Raw genomic sequence first — 26,279 nt, 5'->3', positions numbered from 1 at the left:
TGAATTCTAAGTGCCCTCAAGCTACTCAGTTCAAGGGAAATTCAGGATGGGAAGCAAATGCTTGCCTTGGCAGTGACACCCACATTCTGTGAAAGACTAAAACTCCAAATTGGATATGAACCAGGTGGTAGTAGAATGGGGTGACTTGGATTACACCTACCAGAGATGCTTAGCTTCCCATCTTGTGATGTCTCTGAAAAGAGACCTTGCTACCTCCTTGCAGAAGTAGACAGGAAACTGGACAAAGTTATTCACAAATCCCTCTTCATAAAAGTTTTGCTAGTTCTCAAATCGTTTCAAGCGCATTGACTTTTCCAATCTTCATGGTCAAAAGCCGATTTTGCATTTGTTAGCATATCATTAATACTTGTGAACACCTCAGCCTGCTGAAATTATGTTCACAGGTGCAATCTTATCAGCCAAAAATGGGAAACGTGTTAACAAACCTGGCTCTTTATTTGACGTGTGTAATGGGAGGAAAGCCTTCTTCCTCCAAGCTCAGTAAGTACAAATGTCTTCAGCTACTTAACTCCGTTGTCAGCCTAAATGCCTACGATATTAGGGATGAAGCCTATCCATGTTGATCAGCTCATGAGAAGTCTCAGTCATATGCTGCCTTGCTTGTTGAACCTGCTCAACTGAGGTAGCTAAACTGCCTAACGCCAGCAAATTTAAACAGAGAAAACAAGGCAAACACAAAAGGGGGCTCAACTGAAAAGACCATCCTTTGTGGTTGTGCCCTTGGCCTATGTGTACTTTCAGTGAAAAATAATCAGATTTTACACTGTTCTAGCTGCAGTAAAAGGTCATTGAGCTGGTGGTGTGAGGTGCCTCAGTCTTGTAGTTCCTTTAATGTTTTAAGTGTGAATTCTGGCAGATATGTGAGGCACAGTGCATGCATCCAACCTCCTAAGTGCATTGGCAACCTTACAATGCAAAGTCACATTTAAAGGAGCAGAAAACATTGAGTAGACAGTGGTGCATACCCCGGCAAAATGCAGACGATCATTCTTCCTTTTGCAGCACTGGAGCCAGGTTGTCTATAGCGACCCATGGGTGCTGACCTGCATCCACCTCTATCCAGGCTGACTTTGTTGGGATGGCCTCCTATTGCCATCCATAGGGGAAAAAATGCTCCTTTCTCTCCTGTACTCTTTAGGAGAACCTTCGGGGTGGCATCATTAACATATGGCATGGCTTTTGTCTGGTCTATGACATACCCAAGGCTAGGTGATAGTGATAAGCAGAGGTTTAGTGATTCTCCTGTTTTTTTTTTATTATTTGTTCACAGGATGTGGGAGTTGCTGGCCAGGCCAGCTTTATTACACGTAAACCCCCAATTAAGAGTCAACCACATTGCTGTGGATTTGGAGTCCCGTAGGCCAGACTGAGTAAGGATGGCAGATTTCCTTCCCTACAATACATTAGTGAACCGGGTGTGATTTTATGACCATCAACAATAGACCATTGGCTAATTTTTTAATTGAATTCAAATTTCTCTATTAACCCAAGAGTATTAATCTGTAGCTCCAGATTACAAATCTAGTGACATTTCCACTATGCCATGGCCTCGCCTAGGATTGCAGAGAGTCAAGCACTGTTTGGGCTTGATTCACTCCAAGTGATATCAAAAAACAGTTGCAGGCACCAGATACTGCAAATGCTATGCGCCCCAACAACATTCCGACAATAGTATTGAAGACTTGTGCTTCAAAAGTTGCTTCTCTAGAACTTGCTGCTCCCCTGGCTAAGCTGTTCTCGTGCAGTTTTAACATTGGCATCTACCTGACAATGTGGGGAATTGCTCAGGTGTGTCCTATACACAAAAAGCAGGACAAATCCAACCTGGCCAGTTACCGCCCCATCAGTCTACTCTTAATCATCAGTAAAATGATGAAGGTGACATCAAGCAGCACCTGCTCAACAATAACCTACTCACTGATGTCCAGTTTGGGTTCTGCCAAGGCCACGCAGCTCCTGCCCTCATTACAGCTTTGGTTCAGGCATGAACAATAGCACTGAATTCTGGAGGTGAGGTGACAGTGACAGCCCTTGACACCAAGGCTGCACTCTCCAAAGGCTGTCCACCATCCACAAGGCACAAGTCAAGAGTGTGACAGAATACCCCCCCATTTGCCTCAATCGTTGCAGCTCCAACAACACTCCAGAAGGATGACACCATCCAGTATTAAGCAGCGGGCTTGATTGGCACCTCATCCACAAGCAGCCATCCCCTTCACCACTGATGCCCAGTAACAATGGTACTATCTACAAGATGCACTGCAGAAATTCACAAATGATCTTTAAAAGGCACCTTCCAAATCCCCGACCACTTCCAAATAGACAGACAAGGGTGGCAGATACATGGTAACACCACGCCCTGCAATTTCCCCTCCAAATCACTCCCCATCCTGATTTGGAAATATATCTATGTTCCTTATATATGGCTGGGTCAAATTCCTGGCATTCCCTCCCTAAGGGCATTGTGGGTGTACCTAAAGCACATGGACTGCACCAGTTCAAAAAGGCAGTTTAGCACCACCTTCTCAAAGCGCAACTAGGGACGGGCTGCCCAACCAGCAAGACTCACATCCCACAAGTGAATAATAATAAAAAAGGTGCCTTTTAAATACACTGCTCAAATGTTAGAGTACAGAGTTCCCACTGGCTTCAAAACTTACTGCCCCACAAGATCTGCTGTTTTATTTACATATGCATATGTAATGAGCTGAGAATAATGTAAGTGCATGGGAAAACCTGGGCTGCCTTCACACTTAGTCTCAAAAAAGAACATTTTGCTGTGTATTTCAATGTAATAGTATGTGTTCGAATAGATTAGAAGTCAAAATGAGGAATTGCCTTGCGCTGTCTTCCTAGCAAAGGTTAGCATAGGTTTACTGGTACAGCAGGGAGTGAAAGTGTAGTTGTCAATTTCTAGCATATTGTTTTAACTTTAGATTTTCAACAGTCGCACCAACTCACAGTGCCTAATCCGGTTAAAGTGTGACTCTTCGCTTAGTCTTTGTGAAAACATCTTTTTGAAGCAAATATCTTAAATAGTGCCATTTTAAGCTTTGAATTCTTTTGTTCGAGTTTATAATGGTACAGCAAACCACATTTATTTTTGGAAGGAGAATCTCTGACAGGAAAAAGTAATTTTGCTGTCAACTGAGCATCAGCTGGGGATTTGTTTGGAGGTATGTATTAAATTGATTGTTAGTATAGATGAATCAAAATGCTTCCTCCTTGGGACATTAGTGATAGATACTACAAGGTATCCGTAGCTGTCATGAAGACAGTGAGTCATCCACAAAGTGCAACTTGAGAGATATGTGGGCCAGAACAGAGTAGTTAAAAAAACAAAAATTGCTGAAAATATTACGCAGGTCTGTGGAAACAAAGAGAGTTAATGTTTCAGGTTGAGATTATCTTTAATTTCATTGTCACCTTGACCTAAAACCTAACTGTTTCTCACTTCAGATACTGCCTGACCTGCTGAGCATTTCCAGCACTTTTTGTTTTTATTTCAGATTAGGGGCATCCACAATATTTTGCTTTTGTTTAAATGTAGCACTTGCAGGTTCCATACTCTGAAAGCCAGTAATGGGCCATCTCATTGTGCTTTTGTTTTATGACAATCCAACAGTTCTTCTGATCAGAGATAGTAGGAACTGCAGATGCTGGAGAATCCGAGACAACAAGGTGCAGCGCTGGATGAACACAGCAGGCTAAGCAGCATCATAGGAGCAGAAAGGCTGACGTTTCGGGCCTAGATCCTTCATCAGAAAAGGGGGAGGGGAAGGGGGTTCTGAAATAAATAGGGAGAGAGTGGGAGGCGGATAGAAGATGGATAGTTTTCTTTCTTTCCTGGCTCTTGGTTACAGTTCAGCTAAGCCAATATACCTGATAGGGGCACCTCACTACTCACTGTCCTCCTAGTGTAGTTCTCTAGAACTGGTACTATCTCCCCTTCTGAATGGGCTGATTCATTGGAACACATCAATAGCATTAATATTGTTATCTATTATGTATTATATGTGTATTTAATAAGGTAATGAGAAATCATATTTGAGAGAAGGGAACATTTTATTTGATAGCTTTTGTTGAACCGTAACATTCTCTGCAAGTATCATTTATCTGTGAAGTAGCTATTAAAAATGATCTCAACACTTCAAATTGATCAGCAATGTAGTACACTCATTGGTGCTGTCAAGGAGCAGAGATGTGCTGAGAATATGCACTGTCAATGCGATAACCTATTGTTTACATTGGTTTTAATTTGACTAGTTCAAATCTTCAACTTCTTTTCCAGTCATTTAGTCACTTCTTTCACACTGTTTATTCTGGGAATTGTATAAATTGTGTAATAGATAATAACTACCCTTAGATTGAGATTAGCTTTGTTACTGTGTCGCCTGGTAACCCCTTTACTCCAGACCATAAAGGAGAAAGTAAACTCAACGTGTAAGGCAAATGCTATTTCAATTTAATGTGGATCAGAATAAAATTTAATTAGCTGGGCATTAAAGAATTTATGTAGTTTCTTAAGCTACTCATGATTAAACTCCGAACTCCGATGGGCACCAGCATTACCATTCATACAACTTCCGTTTTACATACAATAAAGGAAGGATTTCGTGTAAATGCTTGTCAAGAGATTTTAGACTTTATTAAGCTAATTAATGAAATGCAGAACGTACACCATTTTTACCACTTATAGACTCATTTATATCACTTGATAATATAATCAAGAGGTTTCCACAGTTTGGGAAGGATTACATAAGTGCAAAGACGTTATTAATTTAGTCAAATTACTTATGGAAGGCTTAACAGAAGCTTTTCGAGAGCTACTCTGATGTGACATTTTATTTCATTGTCTCGTTGTTGGAGGTTTCTCAGTTCAGGAGCCTTTTTTTTTCTTTTTAAAAAGAAATTAAATGCTTCTTCAGCAATTAAAACTCTTACAGAATCATGGAATCATACAGTACAGAAAAGGCCCTTTGGCCCATGGAGTATGTACTGTCAAAAATACGTTGCTGCCTATGCTGCTCCCACTTTCCTGTACTATGCCTGTAGCCTTGAATGTTATGACACTTCAAGTGCTCATGCAGTTGCTCTTTAAAGGTTGTGAGGTTACCCGCTTCAACTGCCCTCCCAGGCAATGCATTCCAGATTTCCACCATTCTTTAGATGTAAAAAGTTTTCCTCAAATCCCCTCTAAATCTCCTCCCTTTCTCTTTAAAATTATGCCCTTTTGTTATGGACTCTTCAGCCAAGGAGAAGGGATATTTTCTATTCGCTCTCCAAGCCCTCATAATTTTATACGTTCCTATCAAGTCCCCTCTCAGTCTTCTGTGCTTCAAAGAAAATAACTTTGTTCTTACTGACAAGAAGTATTGACTGTGCTGTCTGCCACAGCAAATCCTCAAACACAGGAGTAGTTTCATTCAGAAATGTCAGCATTTTTGATTTTGGGGAACAGTGCTTTTATATTGGTACGTTGATATACTGGTGCACCAAACTACAAGTGAAAAATTAAGTGTTAGCCCAGGAACAGTTTTTTTTCATGACACTTGTTTAATGTCAGAATAGATATTTTCTAATCCACCTATTCAGAGATGTTATTACATACAGGCCTTCTAACCCAGAGATAGGAACACTACCACCGTACCATTTGAGGAAGTGGCAAAGTTGACAGATAAGGGAAGGGCTGTAGATGTTATATACATGGACTTCAGTAAGGTGTTTGATAAGGTTCCCCATGGTAGGCTGATGGAGAAAGTGAAGTCGCATGGGGTCCGGGGTGTACTAGCTAGATGGATAGAGAACTGGCTGGGCAACAGGAGACAGAGTTGTAGTCGAAGGGAGTTTCTCAAAATGGAGAACTGTGACCAGTGGTGTTCCCCTGGGATCCATGTTGGGACCACTGTTGTTTGTGATATATATAAATGATCTGGAGGAAGGTATAGATGGTCTGATTAGCAAGTTTGCAGATGACACTAAGATTGATGGAGTAGCAGATAATGAAGGGGACTGTTGGAGAATGCAGCAGAATATAGATAGATTGCAGAGTTGGGTGGGGAATTTCAGATGGAGTTCAATCCAGGCAAATGCAAGGTGATGCATTTTGGAAGATCCAATTCAAGAGCGAACTATACGGTAAATGGAAAAGCCCTGGGGAAAATTGATGCACAGAGAGATCTGGGTGTTCAGGTCCATTGTAGCCTGAAGGTGGCAACGCAGGTCGATAGGGTGGTCAAGAAGGCATATGGCATGCTTTCGTTCATCAGATGGGGTATTGAGTACAAGAGTTGGCAGGTCATGTTACAGCTGTATAGGACTTTGGTTCGACCACATTTGGAATACTGCATACAGTTCTGGTCGCCACATTACCAAAAGGATGTGGATGCTTTGGAGAGGGTGCAGAGGAGGTTCACCAGGATGTTGCTTGGTATGGAGGGTGCTAGCTATGAAGAGAGGTTGAGTAGATTAGGATTATTCACATTAGAAAGACGGAGGTTGAGGGGGGACCTGATTGAGGTCTACCAAATCATGAGAGGTATAGGCAGGGTGGATAGCAAGAAGCTCTTTCCCAGATTGGGGAGTTCAATTACTAGGGGTCATGATTTCAAGGTGAGAGGGGAAAAGTTTAAGGGAGATATACGTGGAAAGTTCTTTACGCAGAGGGTGGTGGGTGCCTGGAACGCGTTGCCAGCGGAGGTGGTAGAGGCGGGCACGATAGCGTCATTTAAGATGTATCTAGACAGATACATGAATGGGGAGGGAGCAGAGGGATACAGATCATTGGAAAATAGGCGACAGGTTTAGATAGAGGACCTGGATCGGCGCAGGCTTGGAGGGCCAAAGGGCCTGTTCCTGTGCTGTAATTTTGTTTGTTCTTTGTTCATTCTAAGGTTAGAATAGAATTTGTTTCGATATCAGATTTAGGTGCAACATGTAAACTGTACGTGGTAGTGGGTGCCCCAACCAGAGGTTAATTGCATTAGTCTTTGCACTGAGTACCCTATAAACTTACTTGTAATATGTGAATTATCTGTCCACTTAAGCTTTTAAAGAGGTTTTCATAACGATTACAAATTTTTGACAATGCAATGATAGCATAACTAAATGTTGATCAGAGACTGCCAGTTTAGAAAATGCATTAAAAATGTTTTGAAAAGTCTCCCTGCTTGCACAGCCAGTTTAAAGCTATAAATATTTGAACCACACAGATAAGGAAAGTTGCTGGTTGATCTGCACTTATCTTGGCTGGGACAGTGGTGAAAGCAGAGCTGTTTCAAAAATCAGGCAAGATTCCCAACACTGACCACATGCAGTGAGACTTCAGTGTTGTAATGAAGTTGTAGAATGTTCATCAGGTGAAGTCAGGGGCTACACTTCAAAAGGTTGTGATTTCAAATAAACCTGTTGGACTATAACCTGGTGTTGTGTGACTTCTGATTATTGACAACAGCATGTTTCAGTCACTGTAGTATAAGTGCAGTTTTATGGTGCACCACCAGATGTCATCATTTTGTGCTGTGAACAAACTCATTTTGCATTAATCTAGCAGAGCTTCAGTGTGGCAACTGTAAATTACTGAATACTTTGGCAAATTGGATCCTATTTTGAGTGGAACTTCTTTTTTAAGCTCACAAAGGTTGAGGGTTCAAACTCAATACCAGAGACCTGAGCACATAGTTTAGGCTTCCACTTCAATGGTATGTCACTGATGGCATTATCTTACAGAAGCCACATCTGGCCTTTGATAAAATACCCCATGTCACTATCTGAGGAGGAGCAGGGGTGTTCTTGAGGTAACCTAGCTAATATTCCTCCCTCATTCAAAGTTACTAAAACAGATCAGTTTGGAAATTGTATCTAGTGCAGTGCACATCTAATGAAGCTGGTGGAGGGTCAAGGAAAATTTATCCCCAGCCTCATTTTCATATTATCAGCTAACTACAGACACTGCTCACTGGCTGTGAAGTCCTAGAAGGTAGTGCAGTAATTAGGAAGGGTTGGGAGAGGGATACATTTGAGAGTGGAGTCAACTTTGGACTAGCAGTAAGAACTGAATTTGATAAGACAAGGAAAGCAGTTGAAATGGAACTTTCCAGTGGCAGGTTCAGCAGGTCTTTTAAGATTCCCAGGTTTAGCTACCAAATGCCTTAAGAAACTGTCTGCCATGTTCATGAAAGTTAAATTTTGCAAAGCATGTTGTAGTAATTGTAATGAAGCCATCCAGGTGGACAGCCTGATGGGGGCTGTTAACCTGGTCCAATCACGGAGCCCTTGCTGACAGATATAAACAGGAGTGCCAGAGGTTCTGTTCACTCTGAGAGCTGGTTCTAAGGACCAGCGTCAAGTTCTGTGCATGTGTAAATAAAGGGTGACTTGGTGATTGAAAACTGGCTTCTGTGGAGCTATTCCAGGTATATGTCAGTTTCTGTAAAAGGAGCTTTAAACTGGTGTGCAAAAGGATAAAGCCAAACTATCTTTCAGGTTGTGTCCTAGTGACCAACAGAGGACTTTAGGTGTGGAATAAGTACAGGCATAACATCTGATATGTTGACTTCTTACACACCAGTAAGACTGACGCAGCACGATCCTATCAAATGGAAGAAAACATAGAAAATAGGAGCAGGAGGAGGCCATTCAGCCTTTTGAGCATGCTTTTGTGAGCTTGCTATGTGGAAGTTGGTTTGTAATGTTTTGGGAAGACATGAAAGGTACCAGACAGGAACAAGATTCTCTTCCGACTTGTAAGATAGGTCCATTTTCATACAGGCACCTTCTGGTTATGTTGTTAGAAGTTTTCTAATTTTCTGTGAAATTGTTCTGGTGGAAAGTGCGTCCAGTTACTGTTTGTACCCAGACTCTTTTACTCAAAAAGCAGTTGAATACTCCTGATTTAATTTTGTAATGCTGGTTCTGTAATGTAATTATTTAATTTTGTCTACATTTTGTTTTGGCAGAAGAAAAGTTTAGACAGCCATTTTCACACTACGGGAAGGACGATGTTATGAATCAAAAGCTTTCAATCTTGCAGGAGGACATCACCAAACTGGAAATTGATACAATTGTCAATGCAGGTTAGTACATTGGCAGCATCATGACTTGCAGATGTACAAGTGGAATGGCATAACGACTGCAGCATTGATTGGATTAATCCTGCCATCCACTCAATGGTGCAAATCTATAGGAATAATGACCTGATTAAAGGCAAAAAGAAAGTAGGTTAATAAAAACAAAAACGCCTTTCACAATTTCTGGAAAATTCTGGGAACTTGCCCTCATTCCCAGACTTCACCCATAGTCGCTGGCAATCTGGACCTCAAAAGTTGAGGTAATTCAATCCTAGTTTCACTTAAATTACTTTCTCATTCTTTGCATCACATTCTTAGTTTTGTGAATAGGGACATTTTTAATGTTGTTGTGTCATTGTTGGATTACAGTGTTTTAGAAATCATCACATCATGACCTATTGCCATCATCAATTTAAGTTAGATATCACATTAGTGGGATTATGGATTTCAACTTTATACGTGGCCACCAAATCTCTATGATGAGAATCTGTTTGGTGTGCAAAGAGGGAGGCTTCCCCAGCTGAAAATAACCAAGCAATCTCCAGAAGAATGTGGATGCTCCTGATTCATGACAGTTTGTACAAGTAAGCAACCTACCCTTCCAGTTTCAGAAAGGGAGACTGTGCTCAAAACCTGAATTGTTGAACCAAGACTTTTTTGACAGATGTGGTGTACCTGGACTTTCAGAAAGCCTGTGATACCACCTAAAAGACTATTAAAGAAGATTAAAGGGTTGGAACAATGGGGGGTGGGGTGGTGGTTGGAAGGGGGAGTGGTGGGGCTGTGTGGGGGATAGCCAGTTGGTTCAAAAATGAAGAGTAGAAGTTAACAATGGTTCCCAGAGTGGTTGGAAATGAGCAGCACTGTTCTGCAGAAAACCATATGATTATCTTTGATAAATGCTTATGTAGGGCTAGAGGGAGTGCTGCACAAATTTATACAATAGTAAAACAGGGTGCATGGCAAATGATTCTGAGGACAAAATGGAGCTAAGAGTGAAATGGATAAAGAAATGACTAGTGGAATTTAATGTCAGTAAGTGTGAGGTGATTATACTTTGGGGAAATGTTGGGTGATGTTGAACAGTGGAGGGATTTGAGATTTCATATTTACAAGTCTTTAAAAAGCAGCAGTACAAGTGGATAAGGCCATAAAATGCTGAAGTTATACTGGGTTTAAAGTGAGATGTTTAGAATATACACATATAAAAGAAAAATAAGATGTCATGGTGAATCTTTGTCAAAACTTAGTTAGATGAAAAATTTGCAGTTTAGGTCTTGCAATTATTCTTTACACTGCAGAAAGGAAATTGAGATATAATATAAGAAGGCTGCCTGATATACAACATCAGGAAATATGGGCAGAAAGATTTTGAAAAATTGGAGCTGATTCTGATTGAAGAATTGAAATTGTAGGGTGACTTTACTAGAGTTTTTTAAATGATGAAACAATGGGCCAGAAATTGTTCCATAAAACTAAAGCCTACAATGAGAAGCATAGGGCTCAATGTAAGTCCTTTTGAATAGGAGACAGGAGCAACCTCTCTACAGTGGGTGGTGTGAGGCTATGGACTGCAGTCAGAGTTAGCAACTGAACCAGAAACCATGTCAACTGGTAGAGAGAGAAGTGGTTGAAATAAATCACATTTGGAAATTGAGAGGGCATATGGGATTAAAACTACTACTTTGGAGGATAAGCACCAACTGCATATTTTTGCAATGTCTCTATGATTCTGCATAACTCAAATCTTCTCGGGCACTTAAAAACTTGAAGGAACATCATATTCATCTACTATCGTCACTTCATTTCAGATGGCAATGTCTGGTAGCTAACCTAATTCTTTTTCACACACGTAACTGCTACTCTTACTATCCCTATTCATTTCAAATAATCTAAAGCTGTCTAACTTGGGTATATCCAATCCCCACTGCATTTTAAAAAATTCAATCACATTTCCTCTCAGCTGGATTTTAACTGTAAAGTAAACATTGTCTGGTATCATGTACAGCTCCAATCAAATTATGGCTCTGTACTAACAATCCATTCACATTAGCTTGAAAGCTTGTTATTTGTATTGCTGGACACTTTGTGCATTTAAATATCTGAAAGAGTATTTTTGGGATGGCTATGTTGATATGGGTTTGCCAGTCATGCAGTTCTGTGGCAGGCAACCTGATTTTTTCTGATCCGATTTAAAGTTTAACCTTTAGAATAAATATGTATTTTCCATTCTCTCTATATGTAGGCAAGTACTCATGATTATGCCTCTCAGCAAGTTCTGAATAATGGCAAAGCAAACATACTTTAAGTGGTTTTGAATGGCTGATAAATCTGATATGGCAAGGAAGCTTAACTGCTGCTGACCCCTTCCATGTTGGCTGTAAAATGTTGATTCCTACTGTTGAGATTTTGACACCTTGTGGAAGTGGATAGGGTGTAAGCAGAGTATCTCACTTGCCCTGCATAATGCTCCTTACCCTCTCGATAGTTGGCAATCGTGCTGTCTTATCACCTTGATCACATCATTAACTCAATTACATTTTACGCTAAAGCTTCTTAAAAAGTTGCAGATCCTTTGTCTTTGATGACACGTTGGCAGTGCAGGGAAGGCTAGTATTTGTTGCCCATTCTTAGTTGTCCTTGAACTAAATGACTTCCTAGGCCATTTCAGAGGGCAGTAAGAGTCAACCCCATTGTTGAGTCTGGTGTCTGGATCTGACCAGATAAGGACATTAGTGAATCAGATGGATTTTTATAAGTTGATATAGTTGTTGTAGCCATCATCACTGAGACTAGCTTTTTGTTTCCAGGTTTACTAATTGAATTTAATTTCCACCAGCTGCATTAGCCTGGGCCTCTACGTTGCTAGCCCCATGGCAGTACCACTACACCACCACCTCCGCCATCTGCGTTTGTCAGCAGTGACTCAGCCGTTAGCTCTCAACTTTGGATCACAAGGCTTCATGTACTGCTGGAGGCTTGGAGCACAAAAATCACATCCAGAGCACTACTGTGGGAATGCTGGACTGTTAGAGAGGCCATCGTTTGGATGGGACATTAGAACTGAGGCTCTTCCTACCTGCTTGGGCCGATCTGATGATATGGTTTCGGAGAAGAGCAGGAAAGGTCTTGCGCAGACCTGGAGCCAATATTTATCCCTCAACCAGTATCACTAAAACTGACAGTTTGATCATTAGCATTTTGTTGTTAGCAGGAGTTCCTGTGTGTGACTTGGCTGCTGCTACATTACGTTGCAACACTGTAGAGGTACTTAATTGGCTGTAGAGTATTTTGTGATGTCTGGTAGTTGTGAAAAACCAAAGCTTTTCTTTTTGCTTCTGCGCAAATTCTTAATGTTTACCTCACACTTCCACACCTCATCTCATGTAATACTTACAAGATGAGCATATGACTCAATGTTGAAACACCAATTTTAATAACTAGAGTTAGCATGTAATGTCAGGATGCAAAATTTCAAATTAAACAATTAATTTAAAACGTTATTAATTCTGATGTAAGGTCACCTTAAAATAATGCTTTTCATACTATTTAGAGCAACTTTCCAAATTATGTTAAAAAAAGTATATATATTTAGGACTGAATCATTTTTAATTATGATTTTGTTTTAAGATTAATGACAAGAAAATTCCAATTTATATTGAGGAAGTTGGCTTTGAATGTAAATGAAGGATTATAATCTTCCAATGATGAGCCTACCCTGTCAGTTGTTACCCCAAGGTCTTTTGGAGAAAGATCACAAGATTGCAGTTATTAGTTCACTGAGTGATGAACACTGGAAGCAGGTTAGGAGGATCGTGTGGAGCTGGAGGAACACAACAGGCTAGGCAGCATCAGAGGAGCAGGAAAGTTGATGTTTTGGATCAGGACCCTTCAGAAATGGGGAGACGGAAGGGAGCTGGGAAATAAATAGAGAAGGGAGGGGTGGGCTGGGGAAGGTAGGTTGGATGGTGATAGGTGGGTGCAGGTCGGGAGTGGTGGGGATTGGTCAGTGGGATGGGTGGGGCGGATAGGTGGGAGAGAAGATGCACAGGTTGTGTCAGGTCAATGAGGTGGGGATGAGAGGGAGGGTTGGACATGGGATGAGGCTGGGGGTGGGGAGATCATGCCCATTTAGAATCATGGAATCCCACAGTGTGGAAAGAGGCCATTTGGCCCAATACCCTGCATGGCAATTTAGCATGGCCAATCCATTAAATTGCACATCTTTGGACTTAATTTCTTCGAGTTCAGCTTCAGTCCTTTGAAAAAATACATTTTACTTTGAAGATGTTCAGAGTTAAACAAAAATCTAAGCTGTGAAACTTGTTGACTTCCATGAATTTCTTGAAATAATTACAACTTTTATTGATTAAATATTAATCTTATTGTCTTGAACCTTATCCATCAGGTTTAAAGCTTTTCAAAATTTGTTAATAGAAAATTTTCAGTTGATGGAATATGCTGCCCTTCATTACTAAGATGTCTTATGACTTCACCTGAGTAAATAGCTAATAAGATGCTTGCTTTTCAATTTGTTTACTCTTTTCCATCCTTTCACTTGCTGGTGCATATTGTGTTTCTGGATTCTTTATGCAAACTCACCAATTACACACATGGGTTTGGCAACCTGCAAGTCGCTTCAGTTTATCTGAAGACTACACTTTTAAGTGCACATGTTACAGGATGGCTCAAACAGCAACAAGCAGCACTCGTAACAAAAACTGTAACTTAAGCTGTAGCCACATTGTTTTTTGGTTACATGCTGCTTTACATCCTGGTTCCTTAATGGCATGTACATCATTTAAGGTGAGAGGAGAGAGATTTAAAAAAGACATGACGAGCAAATTTTTTACAGAGAGGATGGTTCGTGTGTGGAATGAACTTCCATGGGAAGTAGTGGATGCGGGTACAATTACATTTAAAAGACATCTATAAGATTGTTGTTTTGAGGAAGGGTCACTGGACCCGAAACGTTAACTCTGTTTTTTCCTTCACAGATGCTGCCAGACCTGCTGAGCTTTTCCAGCAACTTTGTTTTTGTACATCATTTACATTTTATTCTCAAGTGATATTACAACAGTGCATAGTTGTCCAGATAAAGGAAGATTCAGCCCTTTTATCCCAACAACAATCTTACAGATGCATAAACCTCAGTGAAAGGTCACCCTCTGTCTCTACACTAAAACTCCTTGTTCAAGTGGTACAACTTTCGTTAGTTTCTTCTTGGCAATTTTTGCAACTGACTCAGTACCCCTTTCTTTAGTTAATATCTCTTCCTGAGACTCTTAAACAAGCTGTTATCTCAGATCTCTTTTTATTTAAACATATCTCTCCAACAGCTTTGTAGGATGTCTTTTATAAAGTCATAGAGTCTTACAGCGCGAAAACAGACCCTTTGGTCCAACCAGTCCATGCCGAACATAATTCCAAAATAAACTAGTGCCACCAGCCTGCTCCTGGCCCATATCCCTCCAAATCTTTCCTATTCATGTACTTATCCAAATGTCTTTTAAACGTAATTGTACCCGCATCCACCACGTCCTATGGAAGTTCATTCCACACGCGAACCACCCTCTCTGTAAAAAATTTGCTCTGCATGTCTTTTTTAAATCTCTCTCCTCTCTCCTTAAAAATATGCTCCCTAGTCTTGAAATCTCCCATCCTAGGGAAAAAAAACAACTACCATTAACTCCATCTATACCTCTCATAATTTTAAAAGCTTCTATCAGGTCACCTCGCAACCTCCTATGCTACAGTGGAAAAAGTCCCAGCGAATCCAGCCTTTCTTTATAATTCAAACCTTTATTACCCAGCAACATCCTGGTAAATCTCTTCTGAACCCTCTCCAGCTTGATAATATCATTCCTATAACTGGGCAACCAGAACTGGACACAGTATTCCAGAAGAGACCTCGCCAATGTCCTGTACAACCTCAACATGACTTCCCAACTCCTATACTCAAAAGACTAAGTAATGACGGCAAGCATGGACATCAAAAACTTTTTGTTTCTGGAGTTTTCTTAAGCAACTTAGGACTGTTTCTCATTCCTATTTGATTGTGAAGACTGTAATTTATAGTAACTCTGCTGCTAAAACTTTTTCCTTCTGAATCAACTTGTTTCTGTTTAAATGAGCTTGCTAGTGGGCTCCTTTCTCTGGCTTGTAAAATTCTCAAGTCAGCAATCACCCTAGCACTTAACTCCCCAGGTGGCTTCCTTCATCTAAAATCAACATGATTTCTTGGAAATGCTGTTTTAACTTTATTGTTCAAAATTACTTTGAAACCAGTCAGATTGTCACAGCACTGAAAACTAAAATCCATTTTTCCTTCACCTAAGAACCGATGGCTGCAATTTTCTCAGTCCCTGAACAGCGTGAGCATTGGTGAGAAAGATGGGAAAATGTGATGAGGTGGGCAGTTATGAGATTCTCAAAGTCGAAGTCAAGAGCAAAAAGTCCAAAACTCCGACCAAGTGTTGAACGGCAAGATGAGAATCCCACTAGTGAGCAGCGAGAGGCATATTTGCATTCATTACTATGTATTACCATCTCATTGTTACTTAATCACCTCTTGTCTATATGCAGCTTCCTATTTTCCACTACCAGATAGAAACTAGACAGTGACAATTCCTGACCTGAAAGCCAGAGTAACCTCCAGCTTACTGCTTGCTCTTCCAGTCCTTCATCTTGGATAACAGTCTCCAAGGCCTCAGGACACACTCCATGTGCAGTGACTGGATGCATCCCTGGTCCATGGACAATCATCCCAGATTCATATCAGCCTCACCAAACCTTCATGGTGAATTTCTGATCAACTTACGGTACGGTCCTGCATTTCATTGCTGAACTTTGTCGCTGGCACCTTTTATTGCAGTGATACTGCTAGGTCAGTTTACATGCAGGGACAGGCACCTATCTCATGAATTGGACCGGGTGCATATCAGGGCTCATTGCTTGTGCCCTTAGTACTCACTGACTTTGTACTTACTTAAATGCTTATTTGCCTCACCTTTTTGTGCTTTGCCTCCTCAGCCAGAACTTAAAGACTCTCAGGACTTATGCCTTGTCCTACCCTTCAGCAGACACAAAATTAACTGGTTGTCAACAGTCATCAGTGAAGGCGGACATGTAGCTGTACGTCACTATTTTACACCAATCTCACATCTGCACCAAATGCCAGCAATGTACGTGGCAAATATACTGCGTGTGCTCCAACCAAATGGCCTTGTCTCAAAGGGAAGCAGTTGTCAGTCATATCAAGGGAGACAGCCTTCACTCGGGTGGTCTCAACACAGTAAATCAAGAGTAGAATCTGCTAACAGTGCAGGACTTGTGCACAGCCAGTGGTCAGAAGATCAATATCACTACAGTCTGGGGAATGGTCAATCCTGCACATCCAGTGCAATGGTTTTGGGGAGTCATGGCAAGTCTGATGTGGAGTTGCACAGTGATCAGTCAGGATTCTGGTCAGTCATCGGTTGGGACTGTCCATCCAAGTGGTTCAGGGGCGTTGGGCCATGGTCAGCCATAGGTCAGTTCACTGAAAGTCAAGGGCTAATATCAGGGGACTCTGCTGTGGTAAGAAAGTTGGGGAGGTCAGTTCTGGGGATTAGAGGTAATATATTGGGATACAGAGGGGACAATAATCGTGAGGGAGGGAAACTCAACATATAAGTGGGAAAGACCATTGAGCATTGGAGAATATGGGTTACTGCAGTGGGGTTGGGCCGTCGATGATAACAGCCATCTGGTTTCGAAGTAAAGTGTTAGCTGTGCTGCCTGTATGACCTAAGAAGCATTTGTTTTCAGTCCCTTCCCAATATGTGCACGGTGAAAGGCAGTTTCTGACTGACAGCACTTCACAGGATAAACAGCTCAGCTTTAAAAATGGCACCAGTGCCAGCAAACCTGGGAGATCTGGGGGACAGTGGTGATTACTTTTGCACGTGGTGAGGGGGGTGATAGGACAAGAGGGGCATCATAGGAGTATAGGTACTGTGATGAGTTTCAGAAGATAGCATGAGAAATCTCACTAGGCCTCATGGAGAGAAACTCTCCATTAAGCTTGCCAAATTTGGCACGTAATCCAATTTCTGTTAGAAGTTAGCCCTAATGTCCAAATAATATGTTGTGTACCTTTGTTACAAAAGCAACAAGCGCATGAGGTGGATAAGGAAGATAATGGGGAGCGGGTGTGGGAGAATGAATAAATATAGACCCTGGAATGAACTGCATGTGGGACACAGTGGACATACTGTAACAAGTGTGAAAGAGGAGAGGAGAAATGTGAATGCATGCTGCGTGGCTGTCAGCCTCTGGGAAGCTCTGCACACGTTGATTGGCGTGCCGATGCATAGCTTTCACTTCTAGAACCTGCTGCTGTGCACAGATTTCAGAGGTTACAGTGAAAGATGATGCTGAGCCATTTTTGTCACAGTTTGGACAAGTCCAAAAACCATAAATTCAGCAAACCTGTCTTGGAACAGCAGAAGATGAAAACAGAAAGCATGTCAATCTGTCCGAAACTGTCTTCCCTTTGAACATTGATCTCTCTCTTTCTGTGGTTCAGGCTGTGGATTGACTTATTCATTTACAACACCTTCTGTTGGATAAGATTGAAACTGATAAGCAGATTTCGAGTACATGAATATTTCTGTGGCATTCTGCTCACCTACCCAGAAATAATATCATAATTGCAATTGGTATTGTCACTGAAAGGGCCAATTGGGTGCAGTAACATATGCAAATGACATTAATTTTACTATCACCCGCAGCATTCAGCATTACTTTTCTCAACCTAACACCATTTGTCAGGACTTTGATCTCACTGTTCTGTGGCTGTACAAAGTAATTACTACTTGACGAAGTAGGAGATTTTCTGAGTGGGGTGGCTGTCAGTTTTTTGTGTCCCTTTTTAACGATGAGGGTGGCTTTCTTTTCTTCCTGAGCTGCATATCCAAGGGGCTGATAGAGGCTCCTCTTGCAATGTTTGAAGACTGTTCACATGGAGCACCACAGAAGCAACATTTGGGATGATTGTGCCCTGAATTTTACAAGAAGCACTAACCAAGGTACTAGGCACTTCACCAAAGAATTGTAGTGCTCTAGAATCTGCACAACACACAGATGCCAAACAGTTCATTTGAAATAAAGCTTTAAAATGTTGATTTTAAAACTTACCTCACTGTAACAAGCAAATAACGACCAGATGGAGCTGTTTTCTATTTCCAACTTTTGTAGTTGTTCTTTAAGATTTTTGGTATTTATGGATTACTGTATAATCTCGTTCTACTGGATATTGCTCAGCATCCTTTGCACGTTCCTCTTTTCTGAATATCCTTTCTTGAAGTCTTATTTTTCAGCTTGCTTTCTACTGTTCAGCAGAGAAATCAGGAAGTAGTTGTTCACAACAAAGGCCTCAGAAAACTGGAAAACTCTTCCCAAGTGTGTAGACAGACTTGAGGTGTAGATCATTCTGTTAACATGGTGGACAGGGCTTGAAATGTGAAATAGCCTTCTTTTGTGCATCTCTCACTTTCAGGCTTTTCAGCCTTTGGCCCCCTTTATCCTTTCTAGGCCTCTCCGTATGTTGTTGCTTCCTCATTCTACCTCTAAATGTTACCATGCTTTCGTATTTTTCAAAAGAAATTGTTACATTAGTTTCTATATGTCATGCACTCCATACCCTTAAACATTTAATCTTAACTATATATTTGACAATGACTGTTTACCTTTCTGAATTTAATCTCTGGTTGCTCGATCATTTATTGCTTTCTGTTCTATTTATTACTACCTCAGGTGTCACTTTACTTAAGTCAAGTAACCCATTTGGCTTCTGTCTTAAATCTTTTTCTCCTTTAAATTTGAGGGCATTAATTTTGGAAAGTTTTGATTATGAATATAACAAATAGTGGAAATACTGCCAAATACCTGCTGGTGGTGCTGTTGAGCTTGGCTGGTTCAATATTTCTTGTTCTAAATTCTAAACCATCCTGTTCTTGAAACCATGATTTTATTTTCAGTGATTTTTAGAAACGCAAAATGTCAAGACAAAGAATGTATTGAGATCTGCTATAAATCATGAGCTGTACAAATGTAAAGTGAGGTGGTTGCATAGTACTTGACATCTAAAGTTTCTCTTTCACCGTTTGGGTAAATCAAATGCTGGATTGAAGGAATGGATTCTTTCACGAATATCTTATTTTTCTTAATGTCATTTAAGATTTTTTTGTACAAAAGCCTAGATCAGTTATTCTGTAAACATTAACCCAGGAATGCACAGAAAGAACAGAAACATCCTAGATCTGGTGCAGACTGCATGTACATGGGCTGAATGATACTGTATTTTGGTGACAATCATAACCTATACACCTTCTCACACACACACACACACACACAAACCATACGCCCCTTCACACACATTCCCTAACACACACTTGGACATAAACATACAGACACGTACATACATACAGTGACATAGGCGCAGGCAGACACACCCCTCAGATATGCCTGTGTGCACATTTTGCTGAAAGATGTTTCAGATAGCAATGGAGAAGGAAGAAAAGCTTAATTCAATGGGTGTGGAATGTAATGTTAAAGGAATTGTGTTGAGATTTGATAGGGTGGATACTGAGAGGGTGTTCCTTTTTTTAGTGGGACTAGAAGTAGGGGTTTTTTGTTTAAGACAGAGATGAGGAGAAATGTTTTCTTTCTGAGGTTTGAGTTTGTGAAACACTCTTCCCTACAGGTGGAGGAGACAGAATGTATTTAAGGCAGAAGTAGATTGATCCTTGGTTAGCAAGAGAGTCAGAAGTTATCGGGATGGGATGGGAAGTTTTGGTTGAAATGTAGAGTTGAGGCCACAATCGGATCAGCCATGATTCTGTTGTGTGTTTGGATAAAGGTATCAACTGAGCCTTTGTTGATAATACTCTGACCTCTGAATCAGAAGGTTTTGAGTTCAGATTCTATTCCAGACACTTGAGCACAAAATCTAGACTGACATTCCCGGGGTGTACTGTTGTTGCTATTGTTTAAGGGTACGAAAGGGTTAATGCTGAAGAGTGCCTTAAACACCACGAGCGATAATGACGTCATTTAGATTTGTGGGTGAACATCTTAGCTTCTCAAACATGCAACATGTGGTTAGTGGTGAGGATTGCTCATCTAGCAGCTGCCACCTTTCAGATGATATGCCAACCTGAAGCTCTCCTCTGAAGATGGATTAAAAGATTCCAATGGACACGATTTTGAAGAAGAGCAAGTGAGTTCCCCCTGGTTTTCTGGGACCAATATTTATCCCTCAATTAATATCCTTAAAAGCAGATGATCTGGGTCATTCTCATAAAACCAAGATCTGCAGATACTGGAAATCTGAAACCAAAACAGAAATTGCTGGAGAAACTCAGCAGGTCTGGCAGCATCTATAGAGAGAAAGCTTACCTACTGCGCTGCTCTAGCAATTTCTGTTTTTGGGTCATTTTCACATTGTTATGTGTGGGAATTAGCTGAATGCAAATTGATATACCCTGCAGTATAACAGTGACTGCACTTGGAAAGGTATGTAAATGGCTGTAAAGTGGTTAGGAATAGCCCAAAGTCATGAAAGGTGCTATAATCTTTCTATATGACTGACCACATTTGAATCGTTTGCCGAGTCTTTTGATATGAGTTCTTCAGCTTTGACTATGTGAATTTTAGTAATTTCTCTTCTTTCAGCATTGTATTTAACACTGCTCGCACCAACCCATCGCCACCACCATCCCACATTACTCCAAGGTCACAGGAGAATTGCAATTTTTGGCAACTTCTTTCAAAAGTGGATTTCTTGGTTTGAATTGGATGAAATGGTAAAGGCTGGTACAATTACAATATTTAAAAGGCATCTGAGAGGTTACATGAATAGGAAGGACATCCGGTTGGCACGGACAAGTTGGACTGAGAGGGCCTGTTTCCGTTCCATACATCTCTATGACTCTATGAAAGGTAGCTGATTTTTTTCTGCTGCTTTGTGTCCATACTCCTGTAATGGCTTATATTATCTCAGTACATGCTGAACTTCTTAAAATGTATTTTCTACTGAACAAGTTGAAGGATCTTAATGTTGAAAATCTGAGAGTAAATAGAGAGATCTTGAATTTCACAGAAACATAGTGTCGTTGAATTTTAGATTGAGAAAAGGCCATTTGGTCCATTTGAAAGCATTTTTCAGTTAGCCTTACTCCCCTGTTCCTTTGAATCAAGTACATCTGCTTCCACCCAACCTTTCAGGCATTTCTTTGCAAATTGGAACAGTTCGCTGTGTAAAAATATTTCTACTCATCTTCCCCTTCGTCAACATTGAAAAGTCAACCTTCAGATATCTTGTGCACTTTCATGATTTTCTATTTTGTTTCATAACTACAGATGTTTACCTTGAAGAGAATAATCTGAAAATGATTATTTTATTCCCAAGTTCCTGCTTGCTTTCTCTTAGCTGGCTTGAATTGCCGATGGCACTAGACTTTATGCTAGTATAAATTTATGTGCCTGCTTTGGAGATGTTTCTATACTCATTGTCATATATTTTTCCATTTGATCAATTAAGTGTTTTAACTAAATTCCTGCGACACAATTCTTCTCTACACAATATATCCATAAATAGGATTTGACATTCGTATTAAGGCTGCAGTGTGCCAGATGTATGTGTCAAGGTCCCCTGATGGCTCAGTTTTTTAAGGTTGTGTGTGGTTGCAATATCCAGACCAGAAATGGCCCAGAATATGATAAATGGATATGCTGATCTCAGTTGGGGCAATATCAAGCACATTGTAATTGCCTTCTGCATTGCTGGGCTAGTGAGAAATTTATCTTGGTTCCGTGCTTGTGCTTTGTTGTCCTTCAGTGAGTGCTAGAAGCCAAGTGAGACCTGATATTGCTGATGCATATTGTCCAAATTTATGTGTGAAAAATTGCTTGGGTAAGGTGCCAGAAACTGGATCACTTCACTCCATGGAGCCCTGACCCAGAAAAGAGGGTGAAAATTGACAGAAGGAGAATTTTTTAAAAAACTGTAGCTTATTCATTATCAGGTTCGTTTGAAATGCCGTGGTACCTCAAGGCCAGTTTCTGTGACAGCTCAGCCAAGTTACACAGAGAAAGAGCACTGATTCTGTCATGGGTTGATCCAATTTCTGAGGACCGTTGCAGTATAGTCTGCATATTTATATCTTAAAGAAATTGTAAGAGTGAAGAGTGGCAGGAAAATAACCCAGAAGCGGCTATCAACCTCCAGGCAACATATAATTAAAATTGAAAAGTAATAACATGCAGCACACTGAAGTGGCAGCATCTTGCAGCAAAAGGCAAACAAAAGGCTTGTCATTTTTAATAGGTATCCTTTTATTACACCCACAAATTGTTAACACAATTCTTAGAACATTATCATAAAAAGAGAAACATGTTGATTTAGAAATCACTTTCTTCTCTATCGTAGATGGTGCATCTTCAACAGTAGCTTTTCTCCCCACCCTGCAGTATTATCTGGGGTTGGGCCGAGACTTGTATTAAGAACAATGTATAACTTTAATTTACATTTTAGTGATAAAAATCAGGGAGACGTAGCTTTTAGTTTCATTTTGTGGAGTTGTTCTGTTAGTGGTGCTGTAAAATGTGGAAGTTTGTTTGATTACATGTGTTTTAATGTGGTTTTGAACCCTTGCGCATTAAAAATTAAAAGGTAAAGTTGCCATAGTCCTATTGGATCATAAGGCTTCTCTCTGATAGAGATGACTGGTGCTGGTTTAACCTGAGGGTCAACATGTCTCGGGCAAGAGGAGAGATTGAACAGGAGAGTCCTTCTTGGAAACCTCAGCCAGTGCAGGAATTGAACCTATGCTATTAGCATCACTGTGCATCACAAACTGGTCATCCAACCAACTGACCTAACCAAAACCTCCCTCTAATCATAGACTATTAACAAAAAAAAATTAGAAGAGAAGAAATTGTTGTACTACAGAGGTCCAGGGACACAAAGAAAGAACAGTCCAGATGAAGGGTCTAGGCCCGAAACATCAGCCTTCCTGCTCCTATGATGCTGCTTGGCCTGCTGTGTTCATCCAGCTCTGCACCTTGTTATCTTAGTCCAGAAAGTCAATCAGTCTTGTATCTAAGTGTGCTAGAGAGTGCAGGCTCACTAGTAAGAAGTCTGGCAAAAACTGTTAGAAACTGAGTTCAGTGTGCTTAAGCTTAAGTAATAGTGGGGTCAGTTTGTACTCAGAAATTTTCTGAACGGAAATCGATTGCAGCTGTAACAATCTGAACAAGAAGCCTTAGTGTGGAAGTAGTGGCAAGTCTTCACTGGGTCCATTTCTAGGGATATTGCTGGAATAAAAGGTATAATGAGTGTTTGACTCCTTTTCTGATGTTTGTAATGTCATGACTCACTGCAGTAGTGCACCAGAATGCAACTCCTGTATTCCTTGAATCATCACAAATGAAAATATGATTAAACCATCAAATTGCCCAATTTTACCTGACTGTCTAATTCATGTTAAAAGAATATGCGTACTAGATTTTTTCATAAACAAGAAAATAGCTATTTATTGCAATCAAACTGTTTTTAATCAAAAGCAAAAAATGGACAAATTGAGTTGCTAAGCAATATAATGTAAACTTTACCTCTTTCTTAAAATTCCCATATGCACATGGACTCACAAAGAGAGAGGACACAAATATAATGAGTCGAAAAAAAAAACAGATGTGAGAGAAGCACAGTTGTGATCCACAGCCAATCCAGATCACAAACTTTGAATTTTTTCATTTCTTTTGATTTCTTCTGACTCTTTGTTGATGATACAAGGTTGTGAATACACTGACTCCCAGTCTTTCATTCACTAGTTATGATTCACCATTTCACTGCCTCTCCAGGTGGTTTCCCCCTTTTCCTTTCAATAGTGGATTTGCAGAGAGAACAACTTACAGAGAAAGGTGAAGGAGAGAAGCTAGCTGGTGTGGATTTTCTTTTATTTCTCCACACAGACAGGACAGCGAGAGAGAGAGAGATGGGTGCTTTTTCTTTGCAGGCTGCATGTTGATCCTGTATTGTTGACACCTAGGGCTGTGACCACCTGCCTACAAATCAATCAAGTAAGTGCTTATTACAATGCTGACTCCTCCTGAGTCCAGAACAATTGATCCTAATGGGAAAGACAGTCTGAAGACTGTCTCTGGGCAAAGTTGCCCTGAACACACAAGTGATACAACTCGTAGTGTGTTCCATTAACCTGTTTTTAAAGATTCACCACACCACGAATAAAGGAATTCCTCCTTTTGTCAGTTCTAAATGGGTTGTCCCTTATTTTGAGATTGTGTCCTCTGGTTAGACCCTCTCCTCTGCCCCCCTGACAAAAAAAGTGAAAGCATCCTTTCTGAACCTACTCTGTCGAGTGCCGTAAGATCATCTCTCATACTCTGAACTTTAGAGAATACAGTCTTGATAGTTCTAGTTCTCTCCTTGATAAACTCCCATCCTCTATGCTGTATACCTCACTTGAGCCTAAATTTTGCTCTCCGTATTATTTGAGTTTTCTGTGTAAATCTACTCATGTTCCTGCATCTCTCCATCTCTATGACCTCCTTAAACTTACATGATATCCAGTATATTAAATCACGTACATTTAAACCTGTAGATCAGTAGGAAATTGAAATAAACAGCTTGTATTTCTATAGGACATTTAACAATAAACTATCCCTTAATTAAAATAGGCAGCATTAACAGGAGAATAGTAATCTTTTGTAGATGCTGCTCTTCAAAAGTGGTTACTGTTTTAAGTGCTGCAGAGCAGCTGAAGACTTCTGTCTTAGATCAGGTCATATGTGCTGCCCAGAGCTTGTTAAGACCTTTATTATTTTCCCACTGCTGTAAATATCAAATGTTATTTCGAACTGAAGACAGTTGACAGTCATCTATTATTTATTTCCCTGTGTTTTTAAAAAATATATACTTTATAGTAGAGGTGAGTCTTCCTTGTGGAGTAGAAACCATTTGACAAGCAATACCCAAATTTCAAAGCACTTTTAATTTCGTACCAATTTCAAACCCTGACTAGTTTTATTTCTAACAAACACATCAGCTTGAGACGGGAAACAGAAAACAGTAGACAAAAGAGGCTTTAAGTATCTCTGTCTCTCTCCACAAATGCTGTTTGACCTGCTAATAATTACCAACATTTCTGTTTATAATTTAGATTTTCAACCTCTACAGATTTTGCTTTTGTGTTCAGCTATAATATAAATATCCAGCGCACAATCTCTTATTTTTAACGCATTCTTCTCCACAACCTCAAAACGTAACCCTTCTTACATCTCTGAGTCATCCTTTATCCTGCAATACATATCAAATCTGATTTTGCAGAAGATAGTGAAGTGGGAGGTGTAAGGGGCTACGTGTTTTTCTTTCTGGACTATAGATTGAAATGGATGTTGGACTGCTACATGACTGAAACACTCAATTTTGCAACTTAAAAAGTCAAGTCGTGCACATCTTTAGCTGTGTATGATGATGTTACTTTTTGAAGCAGTGGGAGTGTTACTTTGAGACTGAGTTGAACCAAGAGTGGTTGAATTAAGCAAAGACTGCCTGATAACAGCCCTTGGATTGCTGGGGCTGCAGTTTGCTACAATCAGCAGGTGCAAAGTGGCTACAGAGATCCAGAACCTGTGAACTGAAAACACCGTTGTCTCTCCATGTGGGTGAAAAGACAAAAAAAAACCAAGAAAGTTTAAAAGAGAGGATTCTAACAAGAAAATACCTTTGTGTGATCAATTACTACAGTAAAAACAACGATAGACAACTTCACTGCTAAAATCAAAAGGAACTGTATGGGAAATTCAACACATGCATTCTGAATCTGGACTTCTGATCTTCAGAATTTTTTCTCATTTTTTTTTCCTGTCCATAAAATCTGTGTCAAGCCATCTGTCTTTGCCTCCGTTAATTGTGAACAAGTGTGTGTATATTTGGGGTTTTTGAAGGGCTATAGTTTAATAGTAGATTAGGAATCCTTTCTTTGCCATTTGCTAAAGTTAGTGTGTTACAATAAATACACTTACTTTTTGTTAATAGTGAAACCTGTTGTGAATTGCTTTTGTCCTGAATAGCAGTCGCAGACAAATTGGTCAGGTTAGTTAATGGGGGTAGTAGGAACTGCT

The 26,279-nt window shown here is 40.3% G+C and overlaps 1 protein-coding gene across 1 annotated transcript in view; it reads left to right on the top strand.

The window, feature by feature from the left end:
• Nucleotides 1–425: 425 nt before the first annotated feature.
• The window catches only part of LOC109920489 (ADP-ribose glycohydrolase MACROD1-like), an 891,059-nt gene continuing 865,205 nt past the window's right edge, over nt 426–26,279 (top strand). The window contains exons 1-2 of the mRNA XM_048619641.1: nt 426–501; nt 8,979–9,095. Of these exons, the coding sequence (XP_048475598.1) occupies nt 426–501; nt 8,979–9,095 (193 nt within the window). The remainder of the gene's footprint in view (nt 502–8,978; nt 9,096–26,279) is intronic.

Source organism: Rhincodon typus, chromosome 43, assembly GCF_021869965.1.
Source record: "Rhincodon typus isolate 14 chromosome 43, sRhiTyp1.1, whole genome shotgun sequence".
In the NCBI taxonomy this organism is placed as follows: Eukaryota; Metazoa; Chordata; class Chondrichthyes; order Orectolobiformes; family Rhincodontidae; genus Rhincodon; species Rhincodon typus.
Note: the sequence above shows the minus strand (reverse complement) of the source record. Positions and strands in the feature narration are given on the sequence as shown.